General features: G+C 58.2%; 1 protein-coding gene across 3 annotated transcripts in view; it reads left to right on the top strand.

Moving 5' to 3' along the window:
• Nucleotides 1-20,777, top strand: part of WDR11 (WD repeat domain 11) — a 43,685-nt gene extending 22,908 nt beyond the window's left edge. For all 3 annotated transcript variants that reach the window (XM_055119295.1, XM_055119294.1, XM_055119293.1), the window contains exons 12-29: nt 996-1,102; nt 3,180-3,255; nt 5,520-5,628; nt 7,752-7,876; nt 8,293-8,440; nt 9,548-9,654; nt 9,987-10,101; nt 10,241-10,412; nt 13,004-13,112; nt 14,256-14,318; nt 16,159-16,224; nt 16,923-17,100; nt 17,450-17,545; nt 18,182-18,347; nt 18,701-18,798; nt 19,067-19,212; nt 19,348-19,428; nt 20,079-20,777. In XM_055119295.1, coding sequence (XP_054975270.1) covers nt 996-1,102; nt 3,180-3,255; nt 5,520-5,628; nt 7,752-7,876; nt 8,293-8,440; nt 9,548-9,654; nt 9,987-10,101; nt 10,241-10,412; nt 13,004-13,112; nt 14,256-14,318; nt 16,159-16,224; nt 16,923-17,100; nt 17,450-17,545; nt 18,182-18,347; nt 18,701-18,798; nt 19,067-19,212; nt 19,348-19,428; nt 20,079-20,229 — 2,113 coding nt within the window. In that variant the 3' untranslated portion in view covers nt 20,230-20,777. The remainder of the gene's footprint in view (nt 1-995; nt 1,103-3,179; nt 3,256-5,519; nt 5,629-7,751; nt 7,877-8,292; nt 8,441-9,547; nt 9,655-9,986; nt 10,102-10,240; nt 10,413-13,003; nt 13,113-14,255; nt 14,319-16,158; nt 16,225-16,922; nt 17,101-17,449; nt 17,546-18,181; nt 18,348-18,700; nt 18,799-19,066; nt 19,213-19,347; nt 19,429-20,078) is intronic.
• Nucleotides 20,778-21,644: the final 867 nt, after the last annotated feature.

Below are 21,644 nucleotides of genomic sequence, written 5' to 3'. Positions count from 1 at the left end.
GTGACGCCTGTACCGTGACGGGGACAGCAGGGCGACTCTGCTTTGTGTCCCGCTGTGGGATGTTCGGACTATTGGCCGGAGCAGAGGGGAGGCCCGCCGTCCTCTGCACACAGCCCACAGTGCTCGGGAGCCGCTCCCTGCCCAGTGCTCGGGGCAGCTCTGCAATGAACCTTCGGCTGCCCATTCTGAGCCGAGTGGTTTTCTGAAAGGGAGACGGGGGCCCTTTCGGCATCACAGCCCTGACTGCATTGAGTTTCCGAGCCCTCGCTGCCGCCTTACGCTGTCAGAGGACGTGTCGTTTCTAAGCCACTTCCAGTGTGCTCAGGGCACTGTGTGGTGCTGGGAACCTAACCCGGGCCTGCGCCATGCAGCGCCCGTGCCCAGCCCGTTGTGCCAGCTCTCCGGCACCCTGCTCGCCGGTGCAGCCCCCACGTTACGCCTTGCCCCTCCCGGGCCTCTGAGACGCACGGCGTGGTAGTGCCCCCTGCGGTGGGCCTTCAGCTCTTGGGGCGCGCAGCAGACATGGGGGCCTCTTCTGGGGTGTCCGTCTCTCCGCCGCCCCTCTGTCTGTCTGTCTGCTCTCTCCCCGCCTTTCTCCTCCTGCTGTGCCTTCCAGCCCAGGCTTTGGCTCGTAGTTCCCTGGTGCTGCCCCTGTGCTAAGGACCGTGCTGCGTGTGTCCTTCCTGGGCTCTCCCCTCCCCTTGAGGCAGCCGGCACTGCCCCCACTCCCAGTTTACCGAGTAGGACCGAGTCTTGCCACCCGTGGGAAGGGGACAGCATTTAGGCCAGGCCCTCCAGCGTCTCGTGCCGACACCGGCAGTATGTGCGGCTCCTCCAGCTGAAAATCGAGACACAGACGTCTGGACAGTTGGATAAATGTATTGATTACGCCGTGGTGTGTGCCGAGAATTTGCCGCATGCTGCTGGGAAACCTGCTTTCAGATAAGGGTGTCACGCAAACGAAGCATTCGTGTTTGTTCAATTTCTCTCTGCAGGGGCATCGAGTGGACAAGCTTGACCGGCTTCCTGTCTTTCGCAACTTCAACGCCCAACAACATGGGGTTAGTGAGAAACGAGCTTCAGCTGGTGGATCTTCCCACAGGTGGGTGTTTGGACCATTGAAAATTCAGAGTGGTTTGTTGTGAGGGAGACAGAAATGCTGTTTGTAAAAGGTGCGCTAACACTCTTCCGCCCTGTCTCGTGCCTGACGTGCTTACATACTCATTTTCTGGTCTGCAATAATTACCCTAAAAAGGAGTCATTGTCATTTGCTTGGAGATTTACCGCAGTGCGTGGTGGAATGGGAATGAGGACCACTAGCCCGACCAGAATTATCAATAGAAGTTCTGCTTTTAGGCTCCTAATTATAGAGAACTAAAATCACAGACTTAAAATAAATCTTTGGAGTTAGATAGGATTGATTTCTTTAAACCTGTAATAAATTTTTGACCCCTGTAATAAACTCTTAACAAGTTAAAGATCAGATTCCTTGCGGGGAGGACTGAAGGGGCCACTCCCAGTGGTACTGGGGGTCCAGCACTGCCCCAGGACTTCTTCCATGGTGCTCAGGGCCATGCGGGGCCTGATGCTGAGCCCAGTCGGCTTCAGGTAGGGCAGGTGCCCTCAGCCCCGGTCAGGTCTCTCTGGTCCCTGTAGTTTAAATTGGACACTTTTTAATGTGGTCCCCATGGAGTTACACAGTTGTTCATGATTGGGTTCCAGGAACTAGTTTGGGAACTTAAAAAGTTTATAATCGAAAAACGTTCTAGTAAACAGACTTGTTCAGAATTGTCAGAGACCAGTGAGTCTCCAGATGAGGGCCTTGGAAAGAGGACAATAACGTGAGGGTTTCAAATGACACTACAGCATAGACAGTGATTTCAAATTGATTTTTAAAACCAGCATATTATAATTTTAACCAGTACGGTATCTGTGAGTCTGTATCTGTGTCCCACGGATCGCGTACATGGCCGCTTCCTTATGGGATGCTCTCAGTGTTTCCAAGTCCCACTTGTTCTGTGGGTCAGAGTACACTGTGACAGCTCAAGGGACCAGCTCCACCGCAGCCTAGTGTTGCCCTCTGGCCCCGCCCCCAGCCCTCCGTGCTCCGCTGCGGCCTCTGCTTACAGCCCGGGGATGAGATGTGGTCCTCTAGTACCTCTTACTAAGAAGTTGCTCCCGTTTTCAGATTGGCTGGTGGCTAGGACTGTTGGGTAACTTAGAACCTCTCACAGATAGACGTTTGGGGAACAGCTGTGTAAGTTACTGCTACTGACCCCCGGTAGTGGCAGCTTTGAATCTGACAAGCGCAGACACTTACGAAGGGTCTCTAAGGAGTGAGCTTGTAGCATCAGGAAAGTCAGCAAAGTGAGCAGCGACGTGAATCCCACAGGGGGTGGGCCCAGGGCCACCCGTTGTATTGAGCATGGGTTTTGTTTAATGGAAATAAAAATTTAGTAAATAAAAGATGCCGAAATACATTAGTTCTGACTGATAGATCTTGCATTGTTTTAATTATAAAGACTTCTCAGTAAGTTTTCTGATCCTCAGGCAGCTTTAGAGCGACCTTTTGATAGAACATGTCAAAATCACTTCTTTGTGTATTTTGCCCATGGGACAAGAACTCGTACACCTTTAAACAAGGGTGTTTCTTCTTCTAGTTAGTGTTTCTCAGCACGAGAATGTTTATATCGCTTTAAGTATGCCGGCAGTTTATACAATAGATATTTGCTCTACCAGAACTATACAAAAACATTAGGTTGACGTTTTCAGTTGCCTAAAACTTACGGTGTTTGAAAGAGACCATAGAAGGAAACACTGACAATGAAGATGTCTTTCTCTAAAATCATAAAATTGTTAGTGGTCTGTAGCTTATAATCAGTATTGAAAATACTTTTGAATTTGGATTATGGAGAGCAGCTAAGATGAAGTGAACGGGAGAATGAAGAGTGGGCCTGAGCTCGTGTCTCAGCCTGGCCCCCCGGGGCCCTTCCGCCCCACTTTCCTTCCCGAGGGCCTTTCCTATGGGTTGGCTCCCTCGTTTCATGCTGGGGGCCAGTGTGGCCCCCTGTTGAGAAATGCTGGACTAGAGAGTAGCGTTCATCAAAGTATAAAGTAAGCCTTGTTTCTTGCGTGTTCTATGTACCGTCTCACATTTTCTTTAATATTTGCAATTAAAGGGAGGAGCATTGCTTTTCGAGGTGAACGAGGCAGTGACGAATCACCCATCGAAATGATTAAAGTATCTCATTTAAAGTAAGTTTCAACCTGAAAATATCATAGTGGACTCTTGAGAGATTTCTTATTTATTTTGGTTTTGGGGGTGACACCTGAGGGGCTCGGGGGGCTGTGCCTGCTCTGCTCAGGGTGACCCTGTTTTATTTTTAATCTAAAAAATATGTATGTTAAAATATATGTGATTTTTTTTTTTAGAGATGGCAAATAGTGCACTTTAGCCATTTAGTCAACATATTTTATGTAGAAAATTAATTTGCCGTCATTTGTAATTCTCTATTCCTAACAAGGTTAGCTATGTTGATGTAAAAGCCTATTTCACTAAGAGCATGCTTATTATTTAATGAAATTTTTATGCACTTTGACTTCAGCATGAATTTATTCAGTGAAATTGCTCTTTATAATTTAGGCTCATTTTAATTTGTTATTTTTTATTCTAAGCAAACATAAAACCAGATTATTAAAGAGAGTGACTGAAACCTGCCAAAGGATAAAGAAAGGAATTTGCTTTCTAAAGTTGGGTTCATTTTTCTAGATCTTTACATTTCCATGTACTTTTTTAAAAAATTTTGGCTTCTTGGGTCACACCTGGCGATGCTCAGGGGGCTGCTCCTGTCTCTGCACTCAGGAATCACTCCTGATGATGCTCAGGGAACCATACGGGATGCCAGAGATCAAACCCGGGTGTGCTGCATGCAAGGCAACCGCCCTGCCCACTGTACTCTCTCTTCGGCCCCTCCATGTACATTTTAGAATCATCTTAGCAGTTCTAAAACGTTTTCTCGGATTTGAGTTGGGATTGCGTTGGCTCCATCAGTCATGGAGGGGAGAGTGTTTCCTGAACATGGTAATCAGCTCTCCACTGATTTATCACTTTGATTTCTTTTAATCATATTTTTTAGTTTTCACGGTTTTTCCCGTTGTCTGTTAATTTTCTTTTTCTTTGATGCTATTATAAGTGATAGGTTTTTAAGAACTTTCAGTTGCCAGTTAGTCACTAACTTCTGAAAGATTTAATTTTTTGATGTTGCCCTTGCACTCCTTCGAAACTTGATAGTTCCGGTAACATGTTGGTGGTTTTCTTAAGCTTTTCCTTATGGACACTGTTGCTAGTAAACACGTTTCTGTTCTGACGGACAGATTCTGGGGGGTGTCCGCTGCTGCCCTCCGGGGTGCCTGAGCTGGGGCGTGTGTGTGTGTGTGTGTGTGTGTGTGTGTGTGTGTGTGTGTGTGTGTGTGCGCGCGCGCGCGCGCGCGCGCGCGCGTGAAGGCATGTGCTCCGCCCCTCTCAGACGTCTCCCCTGCCTGTCTCTGCACCTGTGTTTCTTCCAGGGTTTGTGTCCCGGGGTTCTTCCGTGCGGCCTTGACTAGGGCCTCCAGTGCATGAATCAGGAGAAATGAAAACTGACATCTAGATGTCTTACAGCGTTTACTCTTTCAGCACTAAGGAAAATGCTCATGCGGAGATTTTGTAGATGCCCTTTGTGAGGTTGAAGAACTTTCCAGTTCCCAGTATTGATTTTTCAAGTTTTAAATCAACTTCACTTTCCTGATAAAGTTGGCTTGGTCGTGACATATTATGATTCGATTCACTAGCACTTTTATCTGTTGCTGGGTTTCAGCTGTCAATATTTTATTAAATATTGATATCTGTGTCACAAAGCCTGTTGTTCTGCGTTAGTGGGAGAAGGGGGCCTCAGCCAGTGGGGCCCGGGGCTGCTCCCAACTCAGTGCTCAGGGGCCATTCCCGGCCCCACCCCAGGCTCCATGTGCTGCCGGGCACCTAGCACCGGGTGCTCAGACACAAGCACGCAGCCCACCCACCCTCTGAGCCGTCTCTCCGCCCTGTTAGCAGCATCTTAGAGATAAGGGGGAGGCTGCGCGGGGGGCTGTGAGGCCCCTCCCTGGCTGCTGGCACCCGGGCGCCTCCCGTTTCCCCGACTCCCATGTGTGAGCAGCTTGCGGCGTTTCTGCATTTCACCTTTACCTTGACCTGGAGCCGCACCCAGAAGGTGGGCGGTGGCGCGCTCAGGCCATCACCGTGGGGGAGCCAGCTCGTGCCTGCCTGCGCTCCTGGTGGGATTTGGGTGCGAGGGGCCGCTTCGGAGCGTTACCTTCTCAGGACTGTCAGTCCCGAGGGCTCAGTGGCGCGTCGCTCAGTTCTCCGGGCTAGAGCCGTTTCAGTGTTCTGACTCAGTTTTCTCGTTTTCAGTTTCTAAAGTGTGTACTGTCTAGCGTAAGCTGTTTGTGGAAGGGGGCTTACATAGCGGTTTTGCTTATTCCAGGCAGTATCTGGCCGTTGTATTCAAGGATAAGCCCTTGGAGCTGTGGGATGTGCGGACGTGCACCATCCTCAGAGAGATGTCCAGGAACTTCCCCGCCATCACCGCCCTGGTAAGGCAGGCTCAGGGGGAGAGAGTTTGCGGGCGTGTCTGGCGCGCGGGCTTCTCTTTAGCTGCACCCAGAAACCTGGCAGCATTTATCTACTTGCTTCTTAAAAATGTGTGTTGGGAGACGATTCAGGTAAGGGGCAGCAGTCGCTCTTACTTTCTTGGGTGGGTTAAAGCTAATGAAGGTTTCCTTGACGTGTTTTGAGGAGGATGATAAACACACTCTAAGCCTCTGGGAGAGGCTGCGGGCTGCAGTGGGCAGGCCAGCCTCGCAGCGCCAGGATAGTGGGGGGGGGTTGGGGAAGAGGCCAGAGTACCTGGTGGTCAGCGCAGTTCCTAAAACCATAGACAGAGACGAAAGCGGGGAGGCTTTCGCTCGGAGCAGGCAGCGGCCGCCTGAGAAAGAGCCCGTTAGCGGATGGGCATCGGGCACCTCGCACGTGGCAGAGGGGAGGGACAGACCAGATGGGGGAGTGTTGGGAGAATGCGCTTTGGGAGCGAAGTACTGGATCAATATCCCATTCAGAGCCAGCTCCACAGGCTGCCCCTGAGGTTGGGGGCCAGGGCACAGTGCAGTGTTTAGGGCACAGGCGAGGCTGCGCCCACCCCCGGTCAGCCCCAGGCACTACCTGAGTGTCACAGGGCGTGGCCCTTGAAGGCTGTCCTGCTGTGGCCTGGGTCTGAGCACTGCAGCCCCTCCATGCACTGAACCACAGGCCCATTGCCTGCGGACTGCCATCGAGGCTGCGGGCCTCCCGAACGCTTCTTGCCCCCTCCCCCCAAAGGACTCCGATATAAAAAGGGAAAGTATAAAGTTAAAGTTTGTATAATCGAACATAAAAGAATAGTGTTCTGAGGTCCGGGAAGGACATCGGAAGCTCAAACCTGTTGCTGGAAAAGGAAAATAGATTAATGACTCGGAAATCGATGCTCTTTCCTGAAGGGCACGACTTTCAGGGCTAACTAGAGAAGACAGGTCGTTAAGAGGAAATTTCCCTGTGTCTGAAAGCATTAAGGCTCCAGCTGAGCCCCCAGGACAGACATGGCCAAGCTTCGTTGGCCTGTTGTGCCCTTTTCAGGGACGCGCAGCGCACAGCCTTCCCGCACGGCCCTGGAAACGTGCTTTAAGTGGCAGCAGACAGCGCTCCCCCGGGGCACCCGAGGCTGCTGCCACCTTCCCCGATTGTTCTGGCACCCCCGGGAGATGAGCTCTGTGGGAACTGCAGAGAAAGCACGGACAGACGGGAGCCAGCGGGAAGCTGCACTGAGGGCGTGAGCCTGAGTGGGAGGCTCGACAGGGACAGGCGCGGGAAGGGGCAGGTCCCAGAGGCCGAGGGAGATGCCGCGCAGGCCAACAGTCGCAGCGTCGGGTGTGGGTGTGGCAAGAAGTGTGGCCAGGCCATACCCTACCCGCTCTAGGCTGCCACACAGTCAGCGGTGCCACCTGTCCCCATGGTCCTGGGGCCATCGGATGCCCTTTGATGAGAGAACAGAGAGAGTCACACACGCTCATCTGTCCTGGTGCCCTTCTGTCACACACGCATCTGTCCTAGTGCCCATCTCGTCAGTCATACATGCGCATCTGTCCTGGTGCCCATTCTGTTAGCCATACACGCGCGTCTGTTTAGTGCTGATCCTGTCAGTCACACACACACATCTGTGCTAGTGTTGATCCATGTGAATCATGCATGCATGGGTTCCAAAAACATGGCACATCCAAGAAGGTCATAGGTGAGACGCCCTGGAGTGAACCGGTGGGAAGGTGAAAGGACAGTGAGACGAGAGGGCTGGGGGCTGTGGGGGTTCCCGGCTGTGCCTGCTTCCTGGGGGTGCGTGAGGTAGGGGTCGGAGACCAGGACCATCCTGGCTCTCTCGGCGTCTGCAGCGGGAAGGCGTCAGGAGGCGCCCTTGGGAGACTCGCCGGGGACTCTCCCGCCTTGTGCCGGTTAAATGTGGAGGTACAAGTGGACCGTGAGGCTCTTTTTCCTTGAGCTCTAATGTGTGCAGACTTTCTGTCGAGAAACAAGCCTTAGCTGGGGGTGGGGTCCCTTGTGGCCTCCTGAGGGAGCAGGTCCCGGTCTCCCGGAAGGAGCCCCGCCCGTCAGACTGTCTGTCTCTGCCACACAGGAGTGGTCACCCTCACACAACCTGAAGAGCCTGAGAAAGAAGCAGCTGGCCACGCGGGAGGCCATGGCCCGCCAGACCGTGGTCTCCGACACGGAGCTGAGTGTGGTGGAGTCATCGGTGATCAGGTGTGTGCCGGCCGTGTGCGCTGTTCGTCGGGGAGCTGCTCCGTGCGTCCGCACCACAGCCAGGGGTCAGGCTGCCCTCTGCCACCGCCCTGCGTCCCGGGGCATGCCGCCAGCCAGGGCACCACTGGGACAGTGCTGGGGACCCCGGGACCCTCCGCAGCACGTTCCTCCTGGGGACTCACCCATGCTCTGCCGAGGGTCAGCGTGGCCGTGCGCGTCCTCGTCACTGCGACTGTCTGGAAGGGGTTTGTGATTCCCTGTTCTTTGCTGGAAAGAGAAGTTTCACCCCCCCCCCCCCCTTTAAATGTGGTTTTGGCCTCCTGGGTAAGGCGTCTGTTTGGGGTGAGTCAATGAACTCTGGGTGTCACTTCAGGGAAAAGAAACCCTTTTTGTATTACTTGTTTCCTGTCCCAAAGCTTGCTGCAGGAGGCAGAGAGCAAATCGGAGCTCAGTCAGAACATCTCTGCCCGCGAGCACTTCGTGTTCACCGATAACGACGGCCAAGTGTACCACCTGACCGTGGAGGGGAACTCGGTGAAGGACAGTGCGCGCATCCCGCCCGACGTGAGTCCCGCCCGGGCCGTGGTGCAGGCTTCGTCCCCGCCTCCTGCAACAGCAGCCTCTGAGCACAGAACCAGGAGTCTCCCCCCAACACGCGCACGCACACACACACTCACACACGCGCGCACACACCAGCACTGCCAGGTGTGGCCCCCAAACAGAAAACAAACCAACCAGAAAGAGTTCTCGTAAGATTGTGTTGGCCGGGGAGCTCGGGGTAAGCTAGAATGCTGTTTCGGGAAAATTCAGCGGATGAGCTTGACAACTGGTAGTGTGTTCTCATTGGTTGAGGTGGCTCCAGAGAATGGCGTCGGATTGAAATAACTGGCCAAGTTGGGCTTCTCGTCTCATTTTTATTTTTTTAAGCCATTTTCATTTTGGCACTGGGCTTCACAATAGTTACTCATACTCTTTTTGCACGTCCTCCTGGCGCCAGACCCTCCGGGGGCCTCTCACTCAGGTCTGTCTCCACAGCCACCCACGAGCTGGGAGTGAGCCCTGAGCACCAAGGAGTGGGGCTGGCCCCTCCCCGGAAAGGAAAGCTTAGTCATTAAAGTGCATTTCCAGAAGAGAGTGTTCTTGGCTTTGTTTTTTGGGGGGCATGCCCTTTGGTGCTCAGGGGCTGCCCGTTCTGGGGGCTGCTCCTAGCATCGCTTGGGGCCACAGAGGCCTCGGGAGCAAACCCGGCCCTTCCCCGCACAGCTCCAGTGCGTTGGACGAACCAGGCCCGAAAAGACATCCTTAACTAAGCATGTTGTGCTGTGGCCAGGAGAATCGAATTAAGGTCTGGAGGTTCTGTTTATTTGGCAGCTTTCTCGGCTGCATCAAAATCCTGCTTTTTAGTCCATTTTACCCTTTGTTCCTTGGCTGCCGCTAGGAGCTTGCGTGTTTGGCGTTTGAGCCAGTCTTTTGGTAGGTGGTTTGGCGCTTAGAGCTTCTCCTCTTCCTGGATAGCACGAGAGCTAAACACGTGAACCGTAGGATCGTTCTGTGAGTGAACAGAGAGCGTTTCTCCAAGTGAGCAGAGTAACCAGTAACCAGCTCTGCTGCGACGCGGCTGAGCTCAGTGCTGGGTGGCGCTTACCCGAGAGGAAACCCTTTCTCATGCAGGGCAGCATGGGGAGCATCACCTGCATCGCGTGGAAGGGCGACACGCTCGTTCTCGGAGACGCGGACGGAAATCTCAACTTCTGGGACCTGAAAGGCCGGATATCCAGGTGTGCAGCTCTTCTCCTTCGTTCAGTGACTGTCGCTTCTTGCTGTGGGTTCTCTGGAGGCTTGTGGAATCCGTGCATGCCGCCCCGTGGGTGCCCGTGCCTGGGGTCCTGGGAGGAAGGGCCTGAGGTGGCCGTGGGTCTTCGTGGCCGGGCCAGAGGCCGGGACACTTTTGCAGGTTGGTTCGGGGGGGGGGGGGTGCCTCTCCCGTCCAGTGTCCCCTGTGTCCCAGGAGGCCAAGTCTCCTGGCGCCGGGCTGTCCGGGAAGGAGCGGGCCGTCGCTCCTGCCCCCGCGCACTCACGCTGGGCCTGGCCCGCCGTTTCTCTGGCCCAGAGGGATCCCGACACAGCGCAGCTGGGTCAGGAAGATCCGCTTCGCTCCCGGCAAAGGGAACCAGAAACTAATCGCCATGTACAACGACGGGGCGGAAGTCTGGGACACCAAGGAGGTAGGGCGGCTCCCGGGGTGCTCGGAGGGGCTCTGGGGAGGAGGGGGAGGAGCGCAGGGACCCTGTAAGGGCGGTCTGCTGCGGGCGGGTAACTGGGGAGCCCCGCGGCCTCCGCCCCTCTGAGGCCGGGTCCCCGCAGGTGCAGATGGTGAGCAGCCTGCGCAGCGGGCGGAACGTGCCGTACCGCATCCTGGACGTGGACTGGGGCACCTCGGACAAGGTGATCCTGGCCACCGATGACGGCTGCATTCGCGTGCTGGAGATGTCCATGAAGGGCGCCTGCTTCCGCATGGACGAGCAGCAGCTCACGGGTAAGGCGTGTGTGAGTGTCGGGGCTCTGACTCCTGCCTGTGACTCACCACAGGCCGGCCAGAGCACGGGGAGGTGATTGCTCTCTGCTCCCCGTTTTGTGCGCTGTGGACTTCACCGAAAGTAGCCCACGCGTGACTTTTCAGAAAGGGCGAGGCCCTCAAGGGTCCAGCCGCCGTGGGCAGTCATGGCCTTGGAGGCCGCCCGTCCAAGGGAAGGAAGACGGTGGGTTAGTCAGATCCCGTCCAGGACGGAGCAGGTTCCTCTGCCCTCAGCCCTCCGCTCCAGGCCCGCCCTCTCACCCTTGCTGGGCGTCAGGCTGCGAGGAAAGGGGCGTTGGCAGGGAGGCAGTGCTCAGTCGTCACGGCGTGCGTAGTTGCTTGAACTCTGAACCCTTTCTCAGGGCCTGCTCCTGGCTCTGTGCTCAGGGGTCACTCCTGGTGGGGCTTGGGGGACCCTGTACACTGCTGGGGTGTGAGCCCAGGTTGGCCCTGTGCCAGCAGGCACCTGGCTGCCTGCAGTATCTCTCCAGCCCCGGACTGCGTCTTGATTTTTATTTTTATTTATTTTGCTTTTTGGGTCACTCCTGGCCCTGCACTCAGGAATTACTCTGGCCGTGCTTGGGGGACCATATAGGATGCTGGGGTTTGAACCCAGGTCAGCCGCCTGCAAGGCAAGTGCTCTCCCCACGGTACTCTCACTCCGGCCTCCAGACTGCGTCTTCAGAGAGAGAACAGCCCTTCCGGGGTGGCACACTGAGACGGGTTATGACCCGGCTTCAGTGACATTTTGGAGACAGTGTGGCTGGAGCAGTAGCGGGTAGGGCGTTTGCCTTGCAAGAGGCCAACCTGGGTTTAATACCTCTGTCCCTCTCGGAGAGCCCGGCAAGCTACTGATAGTATCTCACCCGTACGACAGAGCCTGGCAAGCTACCTGTGGCGCATTCGATATGCCAAAGACAGTAACACCAAGTCTCACAGTGGAGACGTTACTGGTGCCCGCTCGAGCAAATCGATGAGTAATGGGATGACGGTGAAAATTCCTAGGTATGAGAAGAGAGTTCCTCATCTCTTTCCGTTGTTGGAAAAGTACACAGGAAATATTTCATCCATGATTTAACTCTTTAACTATATAGAATTGAATTTTTTAAAAAGATCAGCAAGGCTTCCAGTGGAAATAAAAGTATGAGCCACAGGGCCTGAGTGATAGTACGGCGGGAGGGCGCTTACCTTGCACATGGCTGACTGGGTTCGATTTCCAGCATCGCTTACCGTCCCCCGAGCACTGCCTGGAGTAATTCCTGAGTGCAGAGCCAGGAGTCACCCCTGAGCGTTGCTGGGTGTGGCTCAAAAATTGAAAAAGAAAAGAGTAAGAGCCATTTCATCTAAATAAATATTTTTTTCTCGTGCCCAAATTACAAAATAAATGAAAAAACATGAAGTCAACCATAACCTTTTATTTCTGCTTACTGTATGACTTCTGCACCCAGGAATTGCTCTTGCCGGTTCCCCAACAGTACGGGATGCCGGGGATCGAAGCTGGGCTGCCCACATGCCAGGCACACGCCCTCCCCGCTGTACTGTCGCCCCACTATCCAAACGTTATCATTTCATGATACTAAAAGTGGCTCCTGAGAAAATGGCCTTTGTCGTGCTCGGGGTTCCCGTCTCCCCGAGCCCGGTCAGGTGGAGGAGCACTCGGCCAGGGCCCTGTCGTCCTGGAGTTCATGTCTGAACCCTCCCGGAGCTCAGGGCTCCCAGGGGCGAGCCCGGCCCTGCCTCGGCTTTGCGGGCTGTTAACCCTGTGTGAGCTGCAGGGGACCGAGGGGGAAGCAGCCACCAGGGCTGGGCCTGAGTCGTGGCTGCGGGGCGGCTGCTAAGGGGTGAGTGCGCAGAGCTCCCTGCACCGGGCAGTGACGGGGGCCCGACCAAGTCAGAGAGCAGAGCCTTCCCTCTCCCTCTCCCCTCCCTCCCTCCCTCCCTCCCTTCCTCCCTCCCTCCCTCCCTCCCTCCCTCTCCTGTCTCATCCCCCTCTCCTTCACCTCTCTCTCCTCTCTCCTCACCCTCTCCTCTCCCTCTCCTCTCCCTCTTTCCTCTCACCCTTCCCTCTGCCTTTTCCTTTCCTCTCTTCTCTTTTCTCTTTTCCCTCTTCTCCTCTCCCTCTTTCTCTCTTCTCTCTTCCTCCCCTCTCTCTTTCCCTCCTTTCTCTCTCCTCTCCCCCTTTCCCCCCGCCCCTCCCCCTTCCTGTGCTCACTTTAGCAGCACACACACAGGTTGACCCCGAGTGGGACCCGGGAGTTTGGGGTCCGAGGCCACAGCCCCGAGGGTTTCCCAGGAAGCAGGTCAGGTGACATCAGTTTGAGTCTCTCCAATATTCCCGAGCTTTGTCATGTCTGTTGCCTGCGGCCTCCAGGACACTGACCGGTCTTGGGAGAGGACGCATCCGTCTGCCCTGGGTGACGCTCGTCTGCAGCAGGGTGTGGCCCTGCCGGCTCCCGGCTCCCGGCTCCCGGTCCTCCATCCTCGTCTATTAGTGGGCGTTGCTCCTTGGGGCGTGTGACTCAGCCAGGGCCGCTCTCTCTCTCTGTCTGCAGAGCCTGTGTGGTGCCCGCACCTGCTCGTGCCCCGGGCCTCGCTCGCCTTGAAAGCCTTCCTGCTGCACCAGCCTTGGGACGGGCAGTACACGCTGGACATCACTCAGGTGTAAGTCCTGGCCGGTCACTCTTCTCCGTGCCTCCCCTGGGGTGGGAGTGCGGCACGGCCGCAGGCTAAGGCCGGGGGCGGGTGCAGTGCCATGGTCTGCTGGGAATCTGTTCTGGGGGTGCTGGGCGGGCAGCTGTGTGCCAGGGGCAGGCAGGGTGTGAGAAGAGGGCCACTGAGTCCCAGGGCATGGCGGGTCCAGGGCATGGGGGACACAGGGTATTGGGGACCCGGGGTGTGTGGGGGCAGGGCAGAGGGGAGTCTCAGAGGAATGGGGGCCCAGGGCACGGGGGGGGGGGGGGGGCTAGCCTTCCTCTTTATGCAGCAGCTGTTTCATGCCTAACGAAGCCTCAGTGGCTGATCACTGGGCAACAGCTGCAGATGCTCTTATTAGTGGCAACTCGCCCAACCCACAGGGCCTGCCAGACTGAACCTTAAGGAGCACTGTGCTGGGGAGTCACATGGCCGACCCAGGTTTGGTCCCCAGCACCACTAAGGGTCCCTGAGTCCCGCCCAGGAGTGATTCCTGAATGCAGAACCAGGAGTGAGCCCTGAACACCACCTGCTCTGGAGAGTTTTCAGTGGAATGAGAAAGGTGCTTCTTACAGGGAGGCCTCCTGGCGTGGCACTGGGGTGTGGAGCACCTGCTCAGGGCAGACCACTCCTCACGGCCACTCCTGTCAGCAGAGAGGCCCCGGGTACTTTCTCCCGCTCTGTGTTGTGTTGAAGGGAGAGAAGCAGCCCCTGAGGGGGTTGGTGGCTCCCTGAGGAGAGGCCACTCTTCTGTCTGGAGCCGGGTTTGCGGGCGGGACAGGGCTCCCCCAGGTGGTGCGGGGGGCCAGGGCCCTAGCTGGGCGGATAGTTCACTGCTGCCCAGGCTCCAGCCCGGGACCACCCAGCCACCCGCGGAGCTGGGGCAAGAACCAGGCTTTGACCGAGAACAGCTGAGCATTTTGGGAGGAAGAAACGGAGAGTTTAGGGGCTGGGTGTGCGACTCCAGAGCCCGGAGTGGCTGGGGCCTGCATTCGAGGCCTGGCACCACACACGTGTGTGCACATGGACGCACACACACATACACACACGTGATAACAGTTAAAAGTCACAGACGAAGAGATAAGAACTTGTCCCAAATCTTTTCTCTTACAGTGATTATCCGGAAAATGAGGAAATCAAGGGCCTCATGCAGGAGCAGCTGAATTCACTGTCCAAGTAGGTGCCGCCGTGGCCTTCGGCCCAGGAGCTGGTTCAGGGCTCGGGGCTGGCCGTGCGGGGCTGGCGGGCTCGGGGCTGGCAGAGCTGGCTTAGAGCGACTGTGCAGGGCTGATGGGTCTTTCTCATGTGGGTGAGATGTGCGTTGGGACATCTCGTGTGTGTGCCTTGCATCTGTGCAAGGCAATTGTCCTACCCACTTTACTATGGCTCTGGCCTGAGATGGAACACATTTCACAACCAGGATTCCCTCACACATAATCCAAACGCATCATAGACACATGGTGACAGGATGCTTCCAGGTCATTTATTCCTCTCTCCGGAAGCCCGTCTTCATGTGTAAATGTAGAGCAGCAGTTTCCAAGAACGTTGCTTCCTGTTTCCATGTTCCACTGTTTGGAACTCTCCACTTTAGTGTCACTGCCTGCCTGCCTTCCTTCCTTCCTTCCTTCCTCTCTTTCTTTCTTTTCTTCTTTCTTTCTTTCTTTCTTTCTTTCTTTCTTTCTTTCTTTCTTTCTTTCTTTCTTTCTTTCTTTCTTTCTTTCTTTCTTATTAATGTAGGAGCACTGCTATTTATTCAATCATTGATTAAGCTATTTGAATTGGGCATGAACTCCGCATTACTTTTTTTTTTTAATTGAGTCACTGTGAGATACAGTTACAAAGCTTCCACATCCGAGATTCAGCCGTACAGTGAGGGAACACCCATCCCTCCACCAGTGCACACTTTCCATCGCCATGTCCCCAGAATATCTCCCTCCATTCCAGTCCTCACCCTGCCTCCATGGCAAGCAATTTCCCAAATACTCTCTACTTTTGGGCATTATGTTTTGCTCAAATTTCCCCACCACCATTTAAGCCGGCCTGCCAGGGGCAGATGCTAGACCATTTATTGTCCATTGTTCAATTTGAATATCTTGGGTGCCACGTGCTTCTGGACTCCTGGATTGTAAATGGTTGGGTTCTGTAGGGCACTAATCCATTTTGGGATTCAGTTGGGCATCTCTGGGCCAAAGCTGTTGGTGCGCTAAGATGGCGCCCCCACATTGTGGGGGTGACACCCAGACCGACAAGCGGGTGGGGAGCCAGGGAGGGACAGCCCGGCACCTCTGCCGCCATGCGGCCTGGAGATTTAGTCCCGGAACCCGTATACCTGGGCCTTGCTTGTGGAAACTCTTGGCCACCGGGATTCCGTATGGAGTAGGCGGGGAGACTGCACCTGCTCCATCTGGGTGCCCCGGGGAAATTGGCTCGATATGGGGCCCGGAGAGATTTCTGGCTCCGTGGTATCTTCTGGGACTTGCTGCTGTGTCTCTGGCTTCTGATCTCTTTTGAGGTTTATTTATGGGTCTCTGAAGCAAGGCCAGTAATAGAGTTTACAGGGTGGTGCTGGAGTTGGTTCATGGGGGTGACTGCCAGTGCTTCTGTGTGTATTGGGAAGTGGGGGAGGTAGCCGAAAGCCTGGAGATTTCAGTCACAAAACCCACATACCCACATTTTCAGCAGATGATACCTTGGTGAAGTCTGTCCTGAGACGGTGGAGTCGGGCTGGGGATATGGCGGCGATTTTGGATTGTGGAAGCAAGAGGCTGCTGGGGGCTCTGCTTGGGCGGGCACAGGCCAACCTGCCCCCCTCTGATTCACTCCTGTCTGTTCAGCCATGCGCGGGTCCGAGATTAACTGTGGCTTTTGGTCTCCTTTGAGATTTATCAGTGGGTCTCTGAGATCAGGCCAGTAAATGAGCCTGTATGGCTGAGCTGTGTTTGTGGACATGGCTCCACATACCTGACTTTTGACCGTTCAACTTTTTGGCAAACTTGAGCAAGGTCTCTCTCCACAGCGACATCAAGAGACTGTTGCTCGACCCGGAATTCACCCTCCTGCAGAGATGCCTGCTTGTTGCAAGGTAACGAGAGAAGAGTTCCGCTTGGTTCTCTTTGGAAGGATTTTCCCCTGTGCCAGACTCCCTGAGACACACACAGCAGTGGGCCCTTAGGTGTGGCTTGTCATCAGCTGACACTGAGAGTTGCGATCTCAGCCTTCCCTGCTGAGAAGACTCGCTCTGACAGATGCCTTTTTTTCATTTCTTAGAAAATATCAGCTACACAGAGCTCTGGTGCATCCATAAGTTTTCTTTCTTTCTTATAAAAAAAAATGAATCATTTATTTTGCTTTTTGGGTCACAACTGGCAATGCTCACAAGTTACTCCTGGCTCTGCACTCAGGAATTACTCCTGGCGGTGCTGGGGGACCATTTGGGATGCTGGGGATTGAACCCGGGTTGGCCACTTGCAAGGCAAACGCCCTCCCTGCTGTCCTGTCACTCCGGCCCCCCAAAAGTTTTCTTTAAAAGCAGCCCGTGACCTCTGCTCCCTCCCGTCGAGTAAAGTTGGCACGCCAGACTTCTCCAGTCCCCTAGGGGAGAGTGACACTGTCCCGCTGTGGCAGAGGCACGTCCTTCCTGCAGGACTGCGGACCCCCTTAGGCTGAGCAGAGTGGTCGTCCCCCGCCCCCATCCCACCTGGAGAACGCAGTTCCCGGGCCCGGCTCTGGCTGGGGCTGCCCGCCCGTCCGCGTGCTCAGTGCTGGCCTCCGCCTCGGCAGGCTCTACGGCGACGAGTCCGAGCTGTACTTCTGGACCGTGGCCGCCCACTACCTGCACAGCCTGTCACAGGAGAAGGCGGACAGCAGCCCCGAGGCTAAGGGAACCGCCCCCCAGAGCAGAGCGAGTGACCCCCTGGACATCTGCTATGACATCCTCTGCGAGAACGCTTACTTCCAGGTACCTAGCCTGACTCTCCTGCCCGGGGCCGCGCCACGCAGGAACTCTGGTGTCCATCTCTCCCCTCCGGCCCTGTGTGAGTCGCACGCCTCTGGCCAGGCTGGGCCTCTCCGCCCCCGCGCTCCTCGGCCAGGCACGTGTCCGCCCGGATCCTCAGAGCAGCCCCGGAGTCCACATTTCCCTCTTCCGAGTCTTAGGTCGCGCCTGGATTTCTGTAATGGGGGTTGATGATCTCAGGGTCAGAGAACACTTGATGAAAATGCCTTTCGGAGTCAGCTTCCAGGTGCTCAGACTCTTCGAGTCGGGCCTCAATTTTTCTTTTCTAATTTTTTTCTCTCACCTACTCTAGAAATTTCAGCTGGAAAGGGTTAATCTCCAGGAAGTGAAACGGTCCACATACGATCACACGAGAAAGTGCACCGACCAGCTGCTTCTCCTCGGCCAGGTGTGTTTCCCTCCGGCCTGTGCTCACGGTGCCAGCTGGTGCAGGGCTGACGGGCTTGGGGCTGGCCATGCAGCTGGCTGCTGCCCCCTGGTGTCTCTGTGTCACATAGCGTGAGAGACCCAGAGCCCAGGCTCCTCTGCCCTCTGTCTGTTGAGACCTTGTGCCTGTCTGTCTGTATGCCCACTGGGACCCTGCGTCTGTCTGTTGAGACCCTGTGTCTGTCTGTCTGCCCACTGGGACCCTGCATCTGTCTTTTTGCCCACTGGGACCCTGCGTCTGTCTTTCTGCCCACGGGGACCCTGTGTCTGTCTGTCTGCCCACTGGGCCCTGTGTCTGTCTGTCTCTGCCCACTGGGACCCTGCGTCTGTCTATCTCTGCCCACTGGGATCCTGCGTCTGTCTGTCTGCCCACTGGGCCCTGTGTCTGTCTGTCTCTGCCCACTGGGACCCTGTGTCTGTCTGTCTGTCTCTGCCCACTGGGACCCTGCGTCTGTCTGTCTCTGCCTGCTTCTGTGTGAGCCCCCGTGTATGGGGCCCAGTCGGGGTCTGTACAAGGCCCAGCCCTGCAGAGTTTGGGCGGGCCGGCGCCCCGTCAGCCCGAGTGACCGACGCCCATTCCCGATTCTGTTCCCCGCAGACAGACCGGGCGGTGCAGCTGCTGCTGGAGACGAGCGCCGACAACCCCCACTACTACTGCGACTCCCTCAAGGCCTGCCTGGTCACCACCGTGACCTCGTCCGGCCCCTCCCAGAGCACCATCAAGCTGGTGGCCACCAACATGATCGCCAACGGCAAGCTGGCAGGTGAGGCCCCGGCGGCCCTGGGACGCTCAGGCCCTTCTGACGGCCATTGGGCTTGTTTGGACGTTCGTCTTGGGGGTCCCCCCGGCTGCCAGCTCAGGGTCACTCCTGGTGTTGCTAGCGGGACCGTGAGTGCTGTGGCTCGAACCCGAGCACAGGCTCCGGCCCCTCAGACAGTGTGGAGGGTGGAAGGGGCACTGCGCTGCCCGCGTCTGCACTTCCCGTCCCGTCGATGCGGGTCATGGTTCCGGAGCCCTCGCCGAGTTGTCCCCGAGTCTGGAGGAGGCCAGGGCTGACCCTGCTCGCGGGCACCCTGTCGCGCGTCTGCCCCTCACCGGCCGGCCCGTGCCTTCCAGAGGGCGTCCAGCTGCTCTGCCTCATCGACAAGGCCGCCGACGCCTGCCGCTACCTGCAGACCTACGGCGAGTGGAGCCGGGCCGCCTGGCTGGCCAAGGTCAGTGCCGCGGGAGGGGCCGGGAGCTGCTGGCGGGAGCGTCTGGGGCGAGGCCCTGCTGCTGTGCGAGTACTCTGGCGGCCGTCGTGCCGGCCGGGTCGGAATCCCCGGCACGTCCGTTCCCTTTGGGTCAGTCCCGTGGACTCAGAGCAGCACCTGCTCTGGTGGAGGCACTGCTGGGCCACGGGCGCCCACCCCCCGGGGACCCGGCCAGGCCAGCGGTGGCCGGGACGACGCTTCCTTCTGCTGCCCCCCGGGGCCTCCCCAGGTCCGGCTGAGCCCCGAGGAGTGTGCCGACGTGCTGAAGCGGTGGGTGGACCACCTCTGCTCCCCCCAAGTCAACCAGAAGTCCAAGGCCCTCCTGGTCCTGCTCTCCCTAGGCTGCTTCTCCAGCGTGGCCGAGACGCTGCACAGGTGCCCCCGAGGTCCCCGGGGGGCGGTGGGGGGTCGACAAGGTGCCGCTGGCTGGCCGCCAGAGCTGTGCGTGTGCTGGGCGGGGGAGGCCTGGGGGTTGCTCGAACCCGCCCTCACCACCGCGCCCCTCGGCAGCATGAGGTACCTGGACCGGGCCGCCCTGTTCGTGGAGGCGAGTCTGCAGCACGGTGCGCTCCCGCCTGGCGCCGAGACCCATATCCTTTGGGGGCGGGGGCAGCGCGCCGGAAGCGCACGGGGGGCGGGGGGCCGGGCCGTGGGTCTCTGTTCCGGCTCCCCAAGGCCAGGGGAGAGGAGCCGAGCACCTCACCGACGGACGGACAGAGGGACAGACGGACGGACAGTGAAGGGGAGGGCCGAGGGCGGGTGTGGCATGAGTGACTCGGGAGGGCCGGGCTCTGCGGCAGTGGCTGTTGTCCCAGCAGGGGTGCTCTCGAGCTGCGCTCCGCTCCCGGGGAGGGGTGCAGCCTGCCTGCCAGCTCTGTCCCCCACAGGGACCCTGACACACTGACCGGCGGCGCCCCGCCCAGGGCTCTCGGGGGTCCCATGGCGGCTCTCCCAGGCCGAGTCCTCCCCACCCCCTCTCGCCCCTCCCTCCCTCCCTCCTCCTCCGGGCCTGCTCGGATGCTCTGTCCAGGGTGTGCCAGGCCGCATCGCCGGGCACCGAGCAGGGCGTAGCCCCGGCTCCCCAGAAACACCGTCATCGGGGTCCTTGCACCTGCCTCTGCCCCTTCCCCGTCCTCGCAGGCGGGGCCTGTTGTGGGGGCAGAGGAGCCCCTGCCCCTCGAGCGGCTGTGGGGCCCCCTGGCGCGTCCCTGCTCTCCCGTCTCTCCTTAACTGGGCGCACAGAAGCTCGTGTCTGCCGTCTACGCGGACTACGCCCGCAGTCTGCGCGCCCTCGGCTTCCGGCAGGGCGCCCTGCTCTTCGCCGCCAAGGCGGGGCCTGCGGGCAGAGACTTGCTGGCCGAGCTGGAGTCGCCCAAGCTGGAGGAAGAGTGACCGGGAGCGATACCACCGGGGTCGGGGCCGGGCCCCGCGAGCCGCCCCCGGGCTCCTGGGCTGCGGGTCTGGCCCAGCGGTCGGCCCGGCTCACGAGAGGCTGCGTCAGATGAGCCGGGACCGGCGACATTCCACGCCCCGGGGGGTCTGCAGGGACCCCAGGGTCTCTGGATCTTCCTGAGTTTGCAGGGCAGGCGACTGGGCTGCCTTTCCTGGGGCCACGTTGAACGCTGGTGGTGGCGACTTGCTCGAGCGTCTGCAGGGGCGGACACGGCAGGTGCCGCCTGGAGCTTCTCTCGCCCGTCCCGGACACACCCGCAGGGTCACGGGCCGAGGCTCTGCCCAGTCGCCTCGGACTCGGGCCAGAGGGAGACCTTGCGTTTGTTCGTGGGGCTCCGAGCGACACGGCAGTGGCCTCCCTCCGGGTCTGCTGCCATGCCCCGCCTCTGCGTCCCTCCCGTACCCGAAGGCAGAGACAGCGAGGACCAACGTCCGTCCCAGAAACGGTGAATAAACAGGAAAACCCGGGCAGGCCTCGGTGTCCTGCATTGCTGTCCGGCCCCTCATTGCAGACCAGCACCGAGTCTACACTGGGTCCAGAAGAACACCGTGTTGGGGGTTCCAGGGCCACCTGCTCTGTAGCCCCTGCGGGGGTGCGCTGGGCGGGGGGAAGGGAGGAAATGGGCCCCTGCCCCCCCCTCCACCCCCGACTCCTGTGGCCTCTGGGCCCCAGGGAAGGACACGGGCTCTGCGGGGAGGAGAGGAAGCGCCGGCCAGGCGGAGCTGGGCCCTGCCCTGGGCCCGAGGCTGCCCGTGGCCCGGCTGCTCTGGGGGTCCTTCCCGTGCCGCCCCACCGGGCCTGCCTGTGGCTCTAGAGCGGGGAGGAAGAGCAGCTGGATTCCAGGGCGGCCTGTTCTGAAACGGAGCCCAAGCCCGTGTCCCCTCTCTGGGCCCTCCCAGCCCCAGGAGCCCCAGAGCCGCCCGCAGGGTGCAGAGGCCGGGGGTGCCGGGGAAAGGGCCGGGCCAGAGGGGAGCCCCAGAGAATAGGGCGGAAACACGTGGCGCCAGGCTGTGGGAGAGCCGCCGTGCAGCCAGCGCGAGGCAGTGCGGTGGGAGGCGGCTGTCCTGGCGCCTCGCAGACAGGGACGGGGTCCGGGAGATGCTCCGGCCACTCTCGCCAGTGGGGCCTGCTCCGGGCTGGCTCGGGGCGTCCCGGAGAGTGATCGATGTTTCGCTCCAGCTGCAAAGGCCTCAGCCTGCTCAGCCCCTTCTCCGGTGCTCCCTCGGGGGTCTCCGCCAGGGAAGGTGGAGTCGAAGGGCCCCTCTCGCTCCCTGGCCTGGGCCTCCCGGCACCCGGACCCCTGTCCCGGGCTGCCCGCTTCCGGCCAGCGCCTTTCCCCTCTGCCCCCTGGTAC

Source organism: Sorex araneus, chromosome 11 (assembly GCF_027595985.1).
Source record: "Sorex araneus isolate mSorAra2 chromosome 11, mSorAra2.pri, whole genome shotgun sequence".
Taxonomy (NCBI): Eukaryota; Metazoa; Chordata; class Mammalia; order Eulipotyphla; family Soricidae; genus Sorex; species Sorex araneus.
Note: the sequence above shows the minus strand (reverse complement) of the source record. Positions and strands in the feature narration are given on the sequence as shown.